This window comes from Acanthochromis polyacanthus, chromosome 1 (assembly GCF_021347895.1).
Source record: "Acanthochromis polyacanthus isolate Apoly-LR-REF ecotype Palm Island chromosome 1, KAUST_Apoly_ChrSc, whole genome shotgun sequence".
Classification (NCBI taxonomy): Eukaryota; Metazoa; Chordata; class Actinopteri; family Pomacentridae; genus Acanthochromis; species Acanthochromis polyacanthus.
Window position 1 is genome coordinate 53476896 of NC_067113.1, and position 20444 is coordinate 53497339.

Below are 20444 nucleotides of genomic sequence, written 5' to 3' on the forward strand. Positions count from 1 at the left end.
AGAAGAAATGATAGCACTGGTTGGTCTTCAGTCTTACAAACTGTTCTCCAAAAACAGCCTGGCGCACCTGTGTAATACTACAGGTGAGGTCTTCCATAAGCACTTTTGTATATTATCTTTCTTTGTCAGTCAGAGTTGTGAGGCTATATTATGATTGAGAGGTGTGAGATTGTCGAAAATGAAGAATGCACTGTTAATAGCAAGACCTGAATGCATTTGTCACCATAGAAAGCCCTCATACTGATTGATGAAGGCCCAACAGCTGGAAATGTAATGAAAAGTGAAATGAGGATCTATATTTTTTGGCAAAGTGCAAGACATTGTAAACACCCAACCAATATTTCACCTGAATTTATCACCTTTTTCACTCATTAGATACGTGATTACTAATACCAGTTTGTAATGTAGAAAATGAGTTGGATAATGCAGTCAGCTTGCATCCTTGAAAAGCCGTATATAATGAGCATATCAAGTAACATTAGATGGTTATAACACTCCTATACTTTTCTGTGGCTATACCATGGCTTCATTTTTGAACGTCTTTAGGCATTCGAAGAGGTTTGAATTAAATTTGTGCCTTTGATCAGCCCCACATTGAAACGCCATGATAATCTGGTGGTATAAAATGAAAACAGAGTTAACTCTTATGTTACATATAAAGAATATAAGAGGTGAGGAGAGATTTAAAAAAAAAAGCCTCATCCACTTCTGCACCGTGATTCATTCTGCCTGAGTCATTCAGCACACTTAGGGTTAAAGTATAGCTGCAGCGTCTTACTGCAGTGTCTAAAGCATTTGGCTGATCGTTACAGTATACGCCAGGAGACGAAGAGAAGGGGAAAAAAACATCTCTCTCTAATATTTCCTTTTTTCTTCCAAAAATCCTTTTTATTGCATTTATAACATTTGGCACAGTACAAATTCTTGGTGCTTTTACAAGATAAACCTGTAAAGATCGACACTGACCTTTTTTCGGTTTTTGTTAAAGAAAGTCTTCTCTGTATAAATATTTTTTCTTATCACTGCATTCTCTGTAGCACGGTGTAAAAATCACACAGAATGCCCCTTTTAAAACAAGACTACCCTCATTTGTCAAAGTCAAGACAGCATCTTAAACAACTCATTGTTTTAAATAGAAGTTACAAGTTAGAAAATAGTTTCAATTTCTTTTTAATATATGTTTCTCTATCACCAACCCATGGTAGTTTCAGTTTGTCCATATATATATTTATTTATAAGCATGTACAACAAGAAATCATCAGTCTTTTAAAGTTTGCACTCTGTACAAAAAAGTAGTTCCTGTCCTTTTTTCGTTGTGCATTCTATTGCATGATTTTAATGAGGAAAGGACGAAGAGGGGAGTGGAACTGGGGTGGACGGGAGCTAGGCGCCTAGGGAAAAGAGTGACAGCCTTTTGGGGGGCCTTTTTAAATCTGAGTCTCCTGTACCTTCTCCTTGGTGTGAGTTTTTATGACAAAGGGCTCAGCCATTGCTGTGATGGTGCTGGGCAAGGTTCGAGGCAAAGAGTTCCCAACATTGTTGTCTGTCCATTTTGCCCCATGGCCAGTTGGTTTGTAGGTGTTATATTTGGGCTTTAGAGTGCTGTAGTCCACCTTATGGGGCTGTAGTCCATTTTATGTGGACTGTAATCAAGTTTAGGTCTCTGAGTGTGTGGACTAAAATCAGACTTGAAGGCGCTGTAATCCACTTTGTGGGGGCTGAAGTCACTCTTGAAGGCGCTGTAATCGGTTGCAGTCTTATGTGGGGTGTAATGGTCCTTGGGTTTGTAGGTAATGTCTGTTTTAGATCTCTGGGCATTGTAGTCTGTTTTGGGTTTAGGCTGAGTGCTGTAGTCAGGCTTAAATGGACTGTAGTCAGGTTTAGGTCTTGGGTGAGTACCAAAGTCAGGCTTGAATGGACTGTATTCAGCTTTAGGCTTATATTGTATGTTGTAGTCTGACTTCAATGGGCTGTAGTCATGTTTCTGTTTCGGCTGGGTGCTATAGTCTCGTTTGAATGGACTGAAGTCAGTTTTCTGCCTAGGATGAGTGCCATAATCTGGTTTGAAGGGGCTGTAGTCTGGTTTAGTTTTCGGGTGAGTGCCAAAGTCTGGTTTAAATGGGCTGTATTCTGCTTTAGGTTTGTGAGTGCTGTAGTCTTGTCGAAATGGGCTGCAGTCAGGCTTTGGTCTATGAAGGCTAAAATCTGGCGTAGATTTGTGAGTGTTGTAGTCTGGGATGGGTTTGTGGCTGCTGAAGTCCATATTTGGCTTATATGTGGTATACTCAGCCTTCGGCTTGTGTAGGGTAAAGTCAGGCTGTGGTTTGTATTCGGCCTTGGGTTTATGAAAGCTGTAGTCAGTCTTGTGGCTGATAAAGTCCAGCTTGTGTATGCTGTTATGGTCCCGGATTTCAGGTAATGTGAGACCGGACTCTTGGGCTGCAGATGCTGGTGGTGGAAGGTCCTCCTCATCCACCTGGATAATCTCTACCGTCCGAGCAGCTGCCACTGTGCTCCTCTGCTGGTGGCGCTTTCTCAACTTGTAGAAGGCGATGAGCATGACAGCAGCCAGCAGTGTCACTGCCACAAAGCAGCCTATTATGATTTTAGTGGTCTTCATCACTTCATCCAAGCTTGGACCAGACTTGCCTGGCTTTCCAGTGGCACCTTTGGGTCCTGGCAACACAGATGGCTTAACTGCGCCTGGTGGACTGTCAGTGTTTTGCAGCAGCACAGTTGGTGTGGAGATGAAGACTGGCTGAAAGACGGAGGGAGAGGCAGTTGTAGTTGTTGTCCCTAGGCCTACTCCTCCTCCTCCAGCAACCCCAGCACCTGCAGCAGCAGCTGTGGTTGTGGTAGTTTTAGGTTTGGGCATCTCAGTGGTTGGCCCCAAGACCTCCACAGTCACTGTGGTAAAATAACTCAGGTTCGATGTGTTAAGCTCAGCTGCACTCACATTGAGGTAGGCCGAGGCATTGGAGTTCCCAGCTGCATTGGAGACCATGCAGGTGTAAGTGCCCGTGTCTGCTGCCAGGACATTGGAGAAATTAAGGGTACCATCATTCAAAACTGATATTCTCGGGTGGCCAGAGGCATGTGTCAGGATAGTCCCATTGGGTAGAAGCCAACGCACTGAAGACATAGGGGCTGTGCGGCAGCGAAGCTCAGCCACTCGCCCTGCTGAGATGTTTATGTCCCTTGGTGCATCAGCAATGAATGGTGCCGAACACTGGACTGCAGCGCCCTCACCACGGTCCACCTCAACCAGCTGTCGGCCTCTCATGGTGGCAGGTGAGTGACATCGTCCACAGCAAGTTGAGTTTGTAGGGATGTACTCCCTTAGCCAGCGTGCTAACCATACAGCTTCGCAGCCACAGTTCCACGGGTTATGGTGAAGGTGGAGCTCTACCAGGTACCTGAGCGGGGAGAACAGATCATGTGGCACAGCGCTCAGATTGTTGTGGGCAAGATTAAGCTCCACCAACGAAGTTAGGTCATCGAAAGCATTGCGCTCTATGACTGTTATTTGTGAGTTCATCACCCATAGCTTTTTTAGAGCACGTAGACCTTTGAAGGAGCCTGGCTTTATCTCTGGGAAATGATTTTCAGAGATCTCCAGTTCTTCCAGGCCCTTGAGGGGACTCAGGTTTGGCATATCACCCCTTATGTTACACATTCCCAGGTTGAGGTACTTGAGGTTTTGTAGGCCCTCAAAAGCTCCTTCTGAGATGTACTCCAGTTTCCTTAATTCTCCCAGGTCCAGTCGCATAAGTGAGGGCACCCGGTTGAAGGCATAGGAGGGAATACTCTCAATGGGGTTGTTCCTCAGCCACAGTTCTCTTAGTTTAGACAGGTACTCAAAGGCCCCACTGGGTACCACCGTCAACCTGTTGTCAAACAGCTCCAATGTGTTGAGGCTGGTAAGTCCATTAAACGCGCCCACCTCAATCTGCCGTATGGCATTTCGCCCAAGCTGGAGCACCTCAAGGTGGTGCAGATGGCGGAAGGAGTCAGCCTGCACCGCCTCAATGGCGTTTTCCATTAGATTGAGGTGTCGCGTGTTGGCAGGAATCCCAGGGGGCACACGGGTGAGGCCACGTCGTGTGCAGACCACTTTCCCCTGCTGATTACTACAGGAACACTGTGGTGGACAGCCCTGGGGTCCTTGAGACACCGCCGCCCCCGCCAAGGCCAGGGAGGCGCTGCTCCACGCTCGCGCCATCAGGAAGACTACACAGAGCAGGGCGGCTTTCCTGGCACGATGCACAGCTACCCGCCCCAGGAGACTCATGATGTGGCACGTTCATAATTCAGCATCATCTGGGGGGGGAGGATTGGGGTGTTTGGGGCTGGTGTTTTGGGGGTCTGGGGACTGGGGAAGTTGCTGGTTGGTTGGTAGTAGTGTTAAGGGGACCAGGGTAAAGAGGTATAGGAAACTGCAGAGGACAAGGGGAGAGTACGGGCTTGGGTGCTTGCTAAGGCGCAAGAGGACTTGACCTATCCTCAGTTAAGTAGTGCTTTTATTTCCATGAACTGTATTCAGGGGCAGAAGGAGAGGGGAGGGTGGAGAGGGCTGGCTTTTTGGAAACATGTGTATGAAAAGGACATGATGATAAATTAAGCAACCAAAAATCGTATTACAAGACAGAGGGGAAGATAGGGTGTTACAAATTGATGCAAAGAGGGGTTGAAACACTAGACACCTACCTCAAGTTATTATTACAGGTCCTTGAACTGAGATATATAGCTTCCCTCCTTTTTGCAATCAGAAAGAGCTGTGGTATTCGCATCAGATGTATTTATATCCAAGAGCAGCAAAGAAAACCTTTTTATACTTGCCCTGTCAGAACAGGTATCAATGCCAAAGAGCTTAACCAAGATGAGCCCTTTTGTAAATCCATACATCCATAGAGAAAGGTTCGAAGGCCCTTTGTGAGTGTTTTTTCTCCCTTTCCGTGCTGATTTAAAAAAGAAAAAAGAGAGGAAAAAAAGAAAAAGAAACGACTGTAGATATGAATCCAGTCAGGCTCCCAAAGCAGCAATGCTCCCTTTCTCGCTTCTTGCTGTCGGCTCCTCTTCTCTCGCTTGTCCTTGGAATCCGACAGTTGATCCCCCTGCTAGACACCTTACCCAGGTCTCCATAGTATGGGCGACCACAGAAACACACATGCACTATTTTTTGTGCACAAAAACCCAAGGCAGAAATGAAAAAGGAGCAAGGTAGGTGGGGGTGGGATTGGAGAAGATTGAATGAAAATTCCACAGTCCTGTTCCAATGTTCTTTGCCTTTTGTTTGCAGTGGTTAGGAGAGGAGGCTGACAAGCCGTGGCAAAAAAGAAAAACAGACCCCCTCCTCTCTGTATTCCTCTGTTCACTTTTTAGTAGTCAATCAGTTGGTCGGTTGGTCAGTCTGACAACCCTTCTCCCTCTCTTGCACTCTTCTCCTTGCTTGCTCTCTCAATGTGGCGTCGTGTCCACTTGATTTTTCTTAATTTTCTTTCTTTCCTCCAGGAGCGCTTGGCAGGGGTTGAAAAGGCTAGGCGACACACACTGCCTTCATTAGCGTCTTCCTCCTCTTAACTAGCCACACGCTCCAACCTCGGCAGCCGCGGTGGCGACAGCAGCAATTGCAAATGCACACACACCATCCCTGCGAAGCACACAGCAGCAGTAGCGAGCACACACAGCAGCAGCTGCAGCCTGCCTCCCGTGCACTTCCCAATAATCCGTCAGTTTCTTCAGAGGGGGAGTGGGGTGGGGGATGGAAGGGGGTGCTGGGAGGAATGGGGGTATTGTAGCTGGGTTGATCGAGGTGGGTTAGAGGGAGGAGGGGTGGTGCACAGTTTCTCCGTCCTCTCTCCGGCTTGTTTCTTTTTCTTCTTGTTTCCAGTTCTTTTTTTCCCCCCTCCTCTTCTCGTGGTGATCAGCACCCCCTCGCTAATGCAGCGTCCAACTGGGGAGAGGAGCAAGACAGCAAAGGCAAGCGCTGGGCAAACGCGGCTTACAGGCGTGACGTTAACAGTAGCGTCGATGTGGAAAGGATCCGTTGTAGCAGCAAAAGAGAGAGCGTGCGCCGTCTCTCTCTCTCCCGCTCTCGCTCTTCTCTCTCTCTCTCTCTCTTTCTCTCACACCCTCTTTCTCTCTCTCTCTCTCTCTCTCTCTCTCTCTCTCTCTCTCTCTCTCTCTCTCTCTCTTTCCCTGCCTCCCTCCCGCTCTCTGCAGTGTCCTGAGGTAGTTGGGTGAGCTCAAAGCACTCAGACCTTTTTAGAGATCTACCTCTTCAAAAACTAGTTTGCTCCTGCTGTCCTCTGCTCTCCTTTTTTTTTAATGCTCATAGTCTCTTGTTCTGTGGCTTTCTGGGGCTTTTTGTGGCTTAGGGGAATATACAGGCCGTCCAAGCAAAAGGTAGAGATGGACAGTGGCATCCCCACAGCAACCAGATTTTAACCCCTTCGTGCCCGGCAGTAATCCAACCATTCCAACGAATCTGGCAAAGCTTCCCAGCATTGCTGTAGTGGCAAAGGCAGGCAGATGGGACACAGCTCCTCTCACTCTCCGCTTTCCTCTCTTTCATGATGCCCTCTCTCTTTCCTCCTCTCTCACTCTTTTTGCTTTGTCCTTTTGTGGAAAATAGAGGAACATGAATGGACTGCTGACGCATCCTGCTCCAAGCAATGCTTTGGTTTGATGCAGTGTTATGTGCATTAACTCCCTGCATCCACTCCACCCTCACCCTTCTCACCGTCTTTCCTTCTCTGTTCGCTCTTTGCCCGTCACTGTGTCACTTGACTTCATCTCCGGCCGGCTGTGACTTCATATACGTGGTTGTACAGTCTTGTGTGTGCACTTATTGGTCACCAAGGCTTCCGCTGTGTGTTGCAGGTTGTTGCTTTAGGATGTATGATTTAATCTCATCTCTTGCTTCAGCGTAATGGAATTAAAAGTTTAGATTGCAAGAACTAGGTTGCTTTGTTCACGCCATATATTGGACAGATACTTTGGCTCAAACTGTGATGGGAATAGGATTTAAGGAGTGACTCATTAAAGTGAAAATAAAGCATTTCTTTAGCAGCTATATAAAATTGAGGCTCTCCATCCCTTTTCCATCATGTATGCCATTGAACGTAGTTAGGCCTGTCTAAACAGGCAGGCCTTAACCCTCAATTTGAGCCAAAACTGTCGCTCCTGGAAGCACACAGCGATAAAGGTCATGTTAAAGAAGGAAAATGGGAGAAAACAAGACATGCTTTACCTTCCTGCTGCAGGAGAGAAGACAAAACAAACACAGCCTTACTGTTCCATCACCCCTCTATCTCAAATGATTTGTACAAGCCTCGTGTCCATTAAACTAGGTAGCAGCGTGGGTAATTGATGGTTGGTAAAGCTAGCCCTGACAGTGCTGCTAGGTGTGTTTGTGGCAAAGCTAGAGAGAAAGTGTGTGAAAGAGAGAGACACAAAGAGAGGGAGGAGAGAAAGCATACCAGCTAGAAAAGGTCACACTGCCTGTAGCGCAGTACGTTATTCCCACTGGCACAGGAGTATAGAGCCAACTCCTATATTATATACACACACACACACACACACACACACACACACACACACACACACACACACACACACACACACACACACACACACACACAAGCAGACTTTCTCCTTGACTTCACTGCAGTTGAATATGAACGGGCTTCAATGAAGCACATGTAACAGTGAGGTGGCAGCCACAGGAGTATAGGGGAGATTTTCCTGTTATGAAAGAGGCTATTTCCTTCCTTTTTCTTTCCACAGGGATTCCAAAGCGTCGCAGCCACGTGGAGAGTGATATCAAAGGTGTACTGCAGCCTCTTCAGTGCATTCTCTGAGCAAATAACATGAAATTATGCACATACATTGATGCAAATGCAGGTTGTAATTCATATGCAGGGTGTGTGACAAATGTGCTTCTCAAAACAGCAGCACATGAAGACTTTTATTATCATTATCTGCATGGTTATTGCAAACACATATCTGATTCAGTGCAGTGTGCATGTTAACACCACTGTGTTTGTGTCAGGTGCTACTTGTGCACTGTTCTGTAGGTGTGGTGTGCCACCATTTGATGAACAGGTGACCCAGAATGGGTTTGGGTTGAGTTTCACCCACCCAGCACAGCACATCTGAGACTATCTAACCAAAATCATCCACTGACCTGTAACATGACCAGCACTGCAAGGGCAGCTCTCTCCTCTTGGCCCTCATCCCATCCATTTCTCTCTTTGCTGTCTTTTCTGCTCTCACTCTATTTTTGTCTTTTGGTGGACACTGTGCTTTCTTACTACTGATGGAGGCTGGGTCATGGCCTGCCAACCTCTGTAATGCTCCAGTGAGCAAAAGTGGTCAGCCCTTTACGTTATAGTTTGATCCTGGCCTGGAATGGCCAAGATGGCTCGATAGTCAGCCAAACTCTACGATCAAAAAGGTTTTCCCAGGTTGAGAGTGCATTTGTGTTTGTGTATGGTTGGAAGGAGGTAAATCAGAAAAGGGTTCATCTGGCTAGTAGCCCTTTTTTTTTAAGTTATCAGTGTACTGGAATTTAAAGGCAGTTCTAAAATGGTGGTTCTTGCTGATGCTCAAATTGCAGAGGTAACTAAGCTGTTTAATTCAGAGTGTCTTTTACAGTTTAGATTGTGCCAGTGTATCCATGGTGGATAGCAGCCAACACCCAAGTCAAACAGTGGTCCCATATGTTCACAGTTTAACATAAACTATGTTGACAAGAAGAGTGTTGTCAGGCCTTACCTTCAGGAATTGCTGAATGATGACTGCTTGATGAGCTGTCAGATACGTGGGACCTTCATGCTGTCATGCCAACCACATTCGCCTGCTGTGCGACCCCTGCCCTCGCTGCCTCACCGAAGGCTTCATGGAGCGACCCCTAGACCAGGCCAGGAGGGCACTGGGTGTAGTTTGGGGGTGCTGCACGACCTACTTTCATGTTGGCCTGTCGGCCTGCATATTCAAGGGGTATATGCAATCAGTTCAGAACCTATCCCCTGGGGTGAGTGCTGGCAAATCTGGGCTGCGGCCAGTCACATGTAGGTCAGCAGCCCGTGTCTGTAAGCATGTGTGTGTGCGTGTCAGTGGTTCCATTTGGATGAATGACCTGCAGTATGGTATAGCAGCAATGACAATCAGATTAGAGGAATGTACAGTGGAATGATAGATCTAATGATAATGTCATTGCCTCTGCTCTTGCCAGGATCAAGGGTTTGCAGTACGGGCCCTCGGTGATCCACATATTGTTCTCTCTATGTGTGGGTTAGAGAGACAGAGAGAGAAATTTTCTCAAGGAGACAAGAGGCACACTATTTTTGGGCTTGTCTCGTGCTTTGAGAGCTATTACAAATTTTATGCATTTATCTGTGTGTGTGTGTGTCCTCTAAGTATCCAGTAATGTCCCAGTGGTCTATTTCATACCAGTGCCCACTCTGGCACAATGTTATCTCAAACCAATTTTTCAAGGCCACAGTCATGTGCTTAAACCATGTGTACACACACCAACGCCCACAGACACCCCAAACTCTATGATGCTGACCTTGAGGACCAGCTACTAGACAGTTCCTTTCCCATTTTCATTTCAATTTCCAGGAATTAATTCTGCTACAGATTACGTGTAGCTCACACACACACACACACACACACACACACACACACACACACACACACACACACACACACACACACACACACACACACACACTGCACAGACACACTGCTATCAGTATCCCAGTAAGGGCTTAAACTGCTTGGTAGGGATTTTTTTCTGTTTATAATTTTTATCTCTACACACATACACACACAGATGCACACACCAATCATATGCCAGTGTATCAAGAGATTATAATAGGCGATAGGGTATATTAGTGGCTTCCATCTGGCCAGGTTGGATGAGTTGTTGTTTCATCCTGATACCTGTTCCGTCTCGCTAGTTTACTTTGACTGACCTTGTGTGGCCTCTACTCTGTACTACTATAGAGAATTTTCAGCAGTATCCCAAATAGATCATTGTTACTTGTTCATGTAATCTAGTGAGGTGACATTTTTCTGTTGAATAATTCAGGCAGGGCTTCAGGTTAGTTTAGTTAAGCTTTGACTTCACAACAAAGCTCTGAACTTAAAGCAGTTTCTGGGTGTTTTGTTGCTCCTGTCATGATTTTGCTCACCATAGGTTCATTTTTCACTGCAATATAAAACCTGCACCTCTATGGAAATGGCACAACCATGACTAGAAGTAGAGAGAGCTCAAAAATCTCATTTGTGCAGAAAATTAATTATTTTGCCATAAATCATTAAAAACCTCCAGTGCATTAGGATGAAATTATAATGCCCTCAGTAATAATAAAAAGAAAAAACAAAGTCAAATTTCTTTTTTTCTCTTTACAAAATCTAAATAAAGCTGAAATTGGCATGTACAACATTTGAGAAGTGTCACAGATGTTATCAAAAACTGACTATACATACTATCACTAAAAAAAAAAAATCCCTACATTTTTGTCATGTCACTGCTCGTTGCACGTCCTTGGCTAATGGCAACATGTTTTTAAGGTTTTTGCAGATTCTGGGAAGTACAAATGATTTCTGAGTACACATGATGAGCTCTAGGACCACTGGGAAAAATGTGATGGTTCTTTGTGTTTTTACACTTTCTGATTCTGATAAATGGTGCCATTTTGGTGACTTTTCTTTAGAGATAACATGCCTGTCAAACCCGTCGGCAGGTTTTTGGAGTTCAGAGGGTTAACTGATTATTTGCTATGCCATTAATCTTTCAGTCCTTGTCATACATTTGTTGTTTGTGTTTTCCTCTCTGTCTCCCATACTCTCAGCTTGTCCTCGTTCATCTTTCTTCCCCTCTCTCTCTTGATCTTTTTGCATTTTTTTTACGCCGCTTTTGTTCTTGTCCCGATTCTTCTTTTCCCTTCTTTCTCATTTTTTCTTTCCTCCTCTTTTCCTTTTGCTCCTCTTGTGCTGTTTTCAGTCCTTCCTTTGTTTCTTGCTTTCTCGGTCGTCTGCTGCCTTCTTGCCCTCACTCTCCTACTTTAAATTGCTACATCCTACAGTGTTCTTCTAGTCTGGTATTTGCAGGCCCATCTCGAGTTAATTGTGTTTGCTCATTCAGGTTTCGCTGTGTACGCGTGTGCGACAGACTGTGTGCTCTTAGATGAGGGCAATATCAGGTCATGGCAACCGAAGGCACACAGGAAAAGATGAGCATTTTTGCTCCTATTTTTTTTTTTTGGTCCCTCATCCTGTGTTATTCAGCGTTTGAGCTTCGCTAGCAGCCATTGTCTCCAGACTAATGGGCTTCATTATGGTGAGCTGTGTTCATACTGGCTGCCAGAGCAGGGATTAGCCCTAGCGCTGTGTTAGCTGGAAGCAGAAGAAAGATATTGTTGGGTTAGACACTGTTAACCCAATCTGCATGAGCCAAGATAGCTAGATAGGAGGAGATGCCTCGCGCACATTTGGAAATAGAAGTGTTGAGCCTTGTGAATGTGGAGCTTTTTCCTTTTATGTCACAATGACTTGCCACACTGATTAGGAATGGCGTTTTTAGTTGAGTGGTGTTTAAAAATACCTCTGTAATGCAGTTCTAATTAACACTTTGTGTAGAATTTTATGTGATATAATTGCCTTTGTTTCTTGTACTTTTCTTACCATATGCTAATGCTCTCCATGCCTTGCCCCAGCCATGTCATTGGTCAGCTGGCCCCATTAGGATTCATGGAGCATCCCTGTATGTGCGTTCATCACAATGTTGCCTTGCCAACTGCCAGGTGTAGGAAATTGATGTCTCTTTCTCTGAGCAATGTGAAGGTAAAAACATAGTAATTCACCGCAGAGAGAGCAGCTAAATCTTCTAGACTTTCAGCTCCTTGGGAGCAAAGATGCCGTCTTCATTCAGATCGGCCTCTCCCTCTACTCCATTTGTGTCCATGTCCTTGGATGGGTCAAAACAGAATCCCTAACTAGTGAGATGCTACTCTGCAGCAGTATACGCTGCTATGTCGCACTTTTACATTACTTCTACTCGTCTCTGTTCACTTGATTGTTTCTGTAGGATAAAATATGAATTGTACCAATGACTAACTGTTCATTTAAGCAAATGCTTCGTCTTGGTCAGAAAAGTCTACTGCTAGATGTACCTGGAATAAACATGTTGCACTGCCAAAAGCTCCTAGTGTTGTCTCTAAAGGTACATATCTCTCCTTGTAGACAAGTTTTGCCACAGATTTCAGAACAGGTCCCTCTATGAAAGGAAACAGTGTTAACTGCAACTTCAGCGGTCTTTGGGACATAAAATCTGCATAAGTAGAATCATTGGTCAAACTTGATGAAACATTTTTTAAAAAGTTGGTGACTTTGCCACAAAAACCTGTTAAGTTACTCTTCTACTGCTATTACTCTCTCTGCTACTAGTACGGTCTACTGTCTTCACACTGCCATGCTTGAGTGTGTGCATCAACGTGACTGGATGGATTTTCCCTGGTTCAAGTGTTACAAAGGTGGCATTCGGCTTTTTTGCATGAGGGGTGGGACATTTGCAGTACATCCTCCATCTTTGATGTTACAGAATTCTCTTATAGATTTATGTTCAGCATTAATTAAGTGGCAAGTCTGCCTCTTGTAACATCTTTGATCTCTCCAGATATTAATACAAAACCTCTTCTTGCAGATGACTGTAATGCCGTCGCCAAGGTGATAAATTGACTTGAGCTCCCCTAACATCATTTGTAATTCTCAAGATGGTCACCTTTCTGTCCTCTCCAACTTTGATGCCACTGGCCTTAAAATATTCACCTCTCCCAAACAACAGCCACCCGTGTTTACCGTGTTCCGTCTTTGAAACTGCTAATCCCAGAATCCCCATCAAGCTCCATGTAAAGCAGGATTAGCCATTCTGAGGACTGTCACAGCGCAGACCCAGAAAGATGGAAGAAAAGAAAGAAGAAAAAAAGCTTTTAATTTCTGTCAAATCCACCTGGCCACACCCGGATTATGGCAGCACTGTCCAACAGAAAAAGGCTGTTTGTGCATGCCAATAAATTGTTTCCAGTTCCATGTTTCTGTGTAAGCCTTTTTTTAAATTTATCATGCTGTGTAATTTGCCTTGTTCCAGGTATCTTGGCACAGACGCTACACGATATTCAAAACGGCTTTCCGGTGACTTTTCAATGTTGGAAAGCAGATGAGAGATAGGGAATAAACTTAGTTTGGATTTCATTTCTGTTTATTTTATCTATGTTCCAATGAACTATCTGATCCCCAGTGTGAGATTAATAAGACGCACACTGCTCGAGTGTACTTTAGGCTGGGCTCATACTGCAGGAGTTTCGGGCTGATTTATCCCACTCGCACCTCTATTTAAAAAAAGGAAAAAAGATAACATGAGAGGAAAGTTGAATCAAAATGTGCAATATTTTTCCAATTGCCCGCAGGTGTTACCAATCCTGGAAAAGGGGAAAAAAAGGTAACTTTAAATACTACAGATATGTTCTCCTGTCTACCTTGTGAAAACACAGCCTGCAGTTCAGCCTAAAAGTTGTTGATTTTTTGTGTTCTGGCTGTTGGATGTTTTTTTTTCTTACAAAATGTGGTTAATGTAAGCCTTTTATTTTTGGGGATTTTTAAAAAAATGTCTTTCACAATTGTAAATTTCTATATGTTTACCATTTTCTCATCCATACTTGTTTAGCCTTCTATTTTTCCCCCTTTTTTTTGCACTACAAAATATTATTAGCGTCGCAGCAAGTTGTCTCGCTGAAGTATCTATTTTGTTTACACCTGCTGCCCCATGAGATCACGTGAGATGGCGCGCTGCTGTCTGACTGCTCCCTCTGGAACAATAATCTTCCTAATATCCTGTGGTGTCTGCGATGTGCCATTATTTTTCAGAGCTTGCTGTGTGTGCATGTCAGAGAGAATATCTGAATTTTCTCCTCGTGTGTGTGATGCGATGGATCTCAAAATTCATTTTTACACTCCTGTGGTGTGAGCCCAGACTTGTCAGTGGTCATTGTTCTGACATAAGAATTTCATTTGTATTTACTGCAGGAAGTTTGTATGAGCGCATGTGTACAGGAGATGCATTTTGTGTGTGACTACTCACCTGCCAGCCAGTTATTTTTCCTGTGTAATATCCTCTGTTTCTCGCCTCCATCTCTTTCCTGTACTGGGGATTTGAGAAGCCAAGCTAAGTGTGTCTAATCTATGAGTGCAACCAGCACAGCGTCAAATGTTTGGTGTCAATGAACCTGCTGCCTCCGACAATACAATACTTCAGCAGGTGTTCACCGAAGCAGGTAGGAGACAATGCAAGAGAGGGAAGACTGAAGGGTGAGGAACAGACACCTGAGTGGTTGTCGACTTTATTGCGAAATGGCCATGGAAAGCAGATGGGAGGGAAGTAATGCGAGAAAAAGCGTACGTTTGGGATGGAGGAAAGAGCACAGAAAGATTGAAAGGAAAAAGGACCCCCTCAACACACTGTCCCCACACACCCCACCCTGACTTCGCTCTAGGCCCTGCGACCTTGCTTAAATGCGTTTCTGTAGCAGCGCAATCAGGGATTTCCCCCGGAGTGTAGGCTGCGGCTCGGGACCAGCAGGGCCTCGGCTATGAAAGGAGAGGGGGGGAAAAAGCAGCAGGCAGCACTTTCTAAATTGAAGTCAATAACACAACAGCCCATTCTATCAGAACAGGTCCTCCCACACAGTCCACTTCCAGTCACTGAGGAGAGCTGAGGGTAGGATGTCGAGTTCTCCGAAATAGCGCTACGTGTGTCAACATGTGTTTGTATAGATGACCACATGAGAGGAAATGTTGGTGGCAGTAATGACTGGTGTGGTTCTAGCAGCTTTTGTTTTAAAATGAATGATGATTGTTAATCTAATACCCACGTGGTCGAGAGTTCTAAAACAACTGAGTATTATGCAGTGGAAATGATCTGAAATATAAAATACAAACAGCTTGGAAACACAAAGAATGGAATAAATAAACAAACCTGACCAAATTCCCACAGCCTGCTTACATGAAAGCAATTTTCTTCCACATCTAGCCGTTGTATGAAATCTTGCCAATGCAGGCATATTCGAGACACATGCACACACAGCCTTATTTTGCCTTTAATCCCTTTTCGCATGTTAGCACTTCTGCATAGCTTTGGGGGATTAAAACTGGTGTGGCTGGCTCGCCCAGAGCAGGGGTAGGGAAGGAAATTAGTGACTGGTAGACAGCAGACATCCGGCTGACATGACGTGCATGTGTGGCGATGCATGTGCAGCGCGTTTAGAGTTTTGAATCTGATGACGTGTTTACTGGCACATCCGCACAGCGTGGAACAGGCGTGATTTGCTCGGGTGCTAGCACTTTTTGCCTACTTTTGCTGAGCTGAATGCTAAAAAAGAGTCGATCTACTGCAGTTTTAATACCCTGTGTTCCCAGCGGTGTGCTGACCTGCTTGTGTGTGTTTACTGGCAAGTCCAAATTTATGATAAAAACAGTTTACAGGATAGGAGGATTTTAAGTGCCTGCATATGGATGCTGCTTTTCTTGTCCGAGTAAGTATGTTAACTAAAGCTTGACTATGAGATTGACCCATTGCTGCCACTCACTCTGTGGCAAATTCTCTGAGCCCTGTAGAAGAAAACACCTCTACACAGTCACATATGTTCAACCTTTGGGTGTGTGTCTGTGGCTAATGAACACAATGAAATGTCTGAATTTTGCATGACATGAGGGGAAGAAGGTCAAGTGAAGAGTAAAGCTCCTCCTCAACCTCAGGGGTCGTTAACTTTTTAAGCACACACAGTGAAATGCCATCGCTTTCTCACAACACAGTTAAAGCCGTCATCTTTATATTTAGCAGCAAAAAGTGCATCCCATCTATCAACATTATATGCCGCTTTTGTTCCGTGTGATTGTCGTCATTTGCTGGTAGATATTTTATAGATCCGTGTTGTACACAGGCCACTGCCTACTAGCTTTCTCTCGCTCTCTCTGCTCTGTCAGTTCTCTGACTGATAGCATCAGTCTAGGTCACTAGCACCCTAGTTGTGTTTGTTGGTGTGTGGCCCAGTTATCCCTCCCCCACCAACACCACACAGCACACACAGGGACTGGCTTGACACATGGATGAACAGTGGTAATTTCCCAAGGCAGACATTGATTTCATTTTCCTGCCTCTCCTTGTTTGACATCCTGCTGAAAATGATGTTTTTGACTTGAAACCTATTGCTCTATTTCATTGGTTCATTTGCGGTTTTGTTTATTTCAGTGAATGTACAGCAGTGCCCAAGGAGAGAATCAAATTTAAGTTCAGAGTGAGTTGATTTTTGACAAAAAGCACTGATTGTAATTGCTGCAGTGTTGCACAGATAAAAATACTACTTTTGGTATGCAGCCAGTGAAGTTTCCATTTTTGTAGCAATGCTCTGTAGTGGTTTTGATTTGATGGAGCCTCTGAGCAAAAAAAAAAAAAAAATAAAGAAGCTCTTAACCAGTCAAATGAGGACGTTTCACAGGTAATAACTGAATTGTTATTATGAAAGACATCATTTCTGCTTTGCCTCAGTGCTTTCGCTGTGTTCACTACCCATGAAGGAGCACATTCAGTGATCCCATGTCATAACTCTGGTTAGATACAGGTGTTTGATGTTTTGCTCTGCTCTATATTCACTGTAAAATGTCCACTCAGATGTGTTGTAAGTTTCATAGTCAGCTAGCCAAAGTGTGAGTGCTTGCATATGCATTTTAATATGCACATTTTTTTTTTTCCCTTGGAGATGGCTTTGCTGACTTACCGATTCAGACACTCTACTTTAAGGGCTGCCATTTGTTTTTTATTTCATTGCCCATCATTTTTCTGCCGTCCATTTGTTTGTTCCTCAGCTGTACACAGCAATAAATGACTGAAAATTGATGAATCCACTGAGACACACCGGTTTGAACTTTCTTTGAAGAAAACAATTGAGCTGGCCACTTACACGTTTCAGTGGAAATGCCATGAGACGACAGCCTGTGGGCATCGGGTTTTTATTTCTTAAAAGGTGGGTGTTCAAGCAGTAAATCTGGGCTGCACAAGTGTTGAGCTGGCCACCAGATTGTTGGAGCTTGTGACTCCGTGATACAGTAGAGTGGTAGGTGTCTGCTTTTGCCTGCGGCCGCGTTGTTGAAATTGAATTTGAAGTGTCTGTGTGCTGCTGTCTGTTTTGAATCAAGTGTTACCCATCCCATTTGGAAGCACAATTGTCATGTTGCACACCTGGTGGTGTTAAAAGCACTTCTGTGGGGAAATAGTGCATTTGAAGCCAAATGTATCAAGTACACGATCATATGCTGCTTGCATTTTGCTGTCTGTATGTTAAAGAGATTTTATTCGATACATTACATGTGCTAATTTCTCACGCATTCAGGTCTGTGTTCAGTAATTTGCATGTGCTTTTATGAGTACAAGTGCTTGACTGTCTTCCCAACACCGACTTTGTCATTGCATTATCCTGTAATTTATTCTGTACTCAAATGGACACTCTGTGTGATCAGATAAAAACCCCATTTCTCAGTTGATGTGTAACCATAGTGACCGTTGTTTACCTAGATTTAGACGGCAGGGAATTCTAACAGCATTCTTCAAACTGTAAGAAATCCTCACCAGTATTGTCTTGTAGCATCACTTGGCTTCAGGATGTGTTTAGTGCCCTTTTGTTCATGTAACCTCGTGAATGACTCAGGCCTCCTGCTTGTTGTGCTTGTATTATATTGTATCGAGCTGTGAATGAGCCGTGGCCTTTTGTGCACACACTTCACAATCCTGCGTAGTTTGTCTACAAGTGAAAGGAATGGCTAAGAGTGTTGTGGCTCTGACACAAGCCTTAGCCCTAGAGATGCAGCAAAAAGGAAAAATAAATATATGCAATACTGACATCGCGGCCTGATTCACGGCTGACTCATCGCTCTCCTTATGCAAAGAAAAACAGCTGTGGAAGGAGCATATTTAAATAATTCAAGCAATGTCAAAAAATTAGATCGTTACCGTCTGGAGTTTAAATTGTACCTTGATATATATTTTAGGTCAAGCCACCTCCACCCTGCCGTGTGATAAACGATAAACTTTTTCTTTCATTGCATCTCCTGCGTCTTCCGTCTCTGTGCTCATTATCTCGTCAGAGTGTGTCATCTTGCTGATTAGCAGCATCCGAGTTTCCGCAGTCTTGTGAGGCAGAACGAGGAGGAACAAAAAAAAATGTAGCGCCTTCAAGACTTTGTCATTTGGCGGGTTTTCTCAGTCTTCTTCCTCCCGTCCCTAGCTTTTCGGCAGTTGCGCTCAATCATATTCCACAAATGTTAGCTCCATTTCACTCCCTTGTCTCCTCATTATGGAGGTGTTAGAGGCCCCGTCTTGTTTTTGACACTGAATTTTTTTCTTCTTTTTTTCCCCCTGAAATGGCGAGACAAAAAACACAGAAAGGGATAAATTGAACAAAGTCACAGTGAAAAATGCTAACCAACTCGTGTCAAGTTGGAAACTTTGTCGTGGGTGGAAGGCTTGCTTTAATATTAGCAATGTGAATCATCGTTGTCCTTCTGTTGACGTAGTTGGCTGCAAATGTTGAATAAATGCGTCTCATGTTAACCTGTACGGGAGCCTAATTTTTGGGAGACAGGCTGTTTGAACATACTCCACTAGCATCATCAGATGTATGTTCGGACAGCCAAAAATAATTTTCCTGTACAGTCTAGCTTTATTCTACCCAAAACGTGAGACAATTTAGTAGTAAAAAAGACTTCCACTATCAATACAACAGAGTCCGCTTCCACCTTGGAGGCTGGGGTCTGTGTCCAATGTGGGATCAGTATTTTTAAACTGAAGTTTTGTTGCCACTTGTCATTTACTTGGTGGTCACTCACTGTTTGACTTTCTTTTTTTAGCCAAACAGTGGTTTGGGTTTTGGTTGACATTTTCACAACAATAACTACCTGTGAGAAGCTTGGTTGAGTAAGGACACAAAAATTCCAAAGGTTACAGAACTGGGTGGAAATCTGACCATTTTGCACACGTTTGAAGCTTCTCCTCAGTTTTCTGAGTTACCAGGGTGATGCATTCTGCCCCATTTAAAATGTGATTGGCTGACTGTAAATGAGTGAGAGTAAATCAATACAATAAATGGCAAAGATATGTCGATTAAAAATGTTTTTGTAAGTTGTGTCCTTTAAAACATGACCGAGATTTCACTGTAATGTTCGATAAACACAGTATTTGGAGACGGGGTTGCTTCAGGAGAGTGATCAGTTATAGGTGGTGTGCTGTAAGTAATCAAAGCATCAGCATCTCCAAGCCTACAATGCAGTTAAAGCTAAAGCCAATAAAGTGAATAAAATAAGAACCGTCACCTTAAACGGCCAGTATCCCACTTACTAGTGCAATATTGTCCAAATATCTGTGCCTCTCTTACTATGCGCCAGATAATCATTGCTAAATGCACTTGGCCAAGATGAGGACATTTACAAGCAGGAGATAACACCCGCCTACCTAACCTTTCATTGTAATAGAGCTGTGTTTTGTGGTATCACTTCCGTATAGGTGGGTGTGCCAGCTAAGCACACTCGCAATGATGACTGTAATCTCATTTATTTGAAACACACTGTTTGGATAAACTACCGTGGGCAGTCAGACTGGTTTAAAAAGCACAGCAGAAGAAAAAAAAACTGAACACAAATGATATTTGCCAGTAAATCATCATTTGGAGTCCAGCAACAGACGGGCTGCATGGCTCCTAAATAGGCATGATTCAATCAGGCCCCCTCTCCTATCTGTCACACACACACAATCACACACCCGCCACCTCGATCCCCTATCTCATTTGTTGATCGTCACTTGCCATTTATGTGATTGAATGTGCGACGAGGTTGAATTGGATTGCCAAAACTGAAGAATGATTATACAATGATTTGTCTCAAGAGGTTTTTCCCCTGTATGCCACTGTATGGGGTCATTTATTATGTGACCTCTGACTACCCGTTGGCATGAAAGATTCATTTTTTGCTGGCTATAATATGATCTCTGTGTCCTTCGTAGTTGCCATGCCGCTGGCGTGTATATCATTTTCCACTTAAAACTGGATCTGTTCCTTTACATCATCCCTTTAGGAATTAAATGTATAACTAGATAGTTGGATAGAGCATAAATGTCTTCCTTCTATCGCTCTCCTGGCAGCCTCCAGCCAGAAATGTCAACTCTTTACTGTACCACTAGTTTATAGCAACATGGAGCACCTCTTCAGTAGCTCGTCTCCACCACTTTCCTCACACTCCAACTTCAACCTCTGCCTAGCATCTCTCCAACCAGCCTTGCAACAGGCCAAGCCTCTTGTTTTGACGAGCACACAGAAATTGACAAAAAAAGCCGC

The 20444-nt window shown here is 44.1% G+C and overlaps 2 protein-coding genes across 2 annotated transcripts in view; one reads left to right on the top strand and one right to left on the bottom strand.

Annotated features, from left to right (window-relative positions):
* snd1 (staphylococcal nuclease and tudor domain containing 1) overlaps nt 1-20444 on the top strand; it is a 213992-nt gene that overhangs the window by 97645 nt on the left and 95903 nt on the right. The window lies entirely within an intron of this gene.
* Nucleotides 862-6087, bottom strand: lrrc4.1 (leucine rich repeat containing 4.1). Its single transcript, XM_022190154.2, is given in 2 exon segments — nt 862-1624; nt 1627-6087. Coding segments are annotated over 2 exon segments (2862 nt in total). The 5' UTR covers nt 4292-6087; the 3' UTR covers nt 862-1427.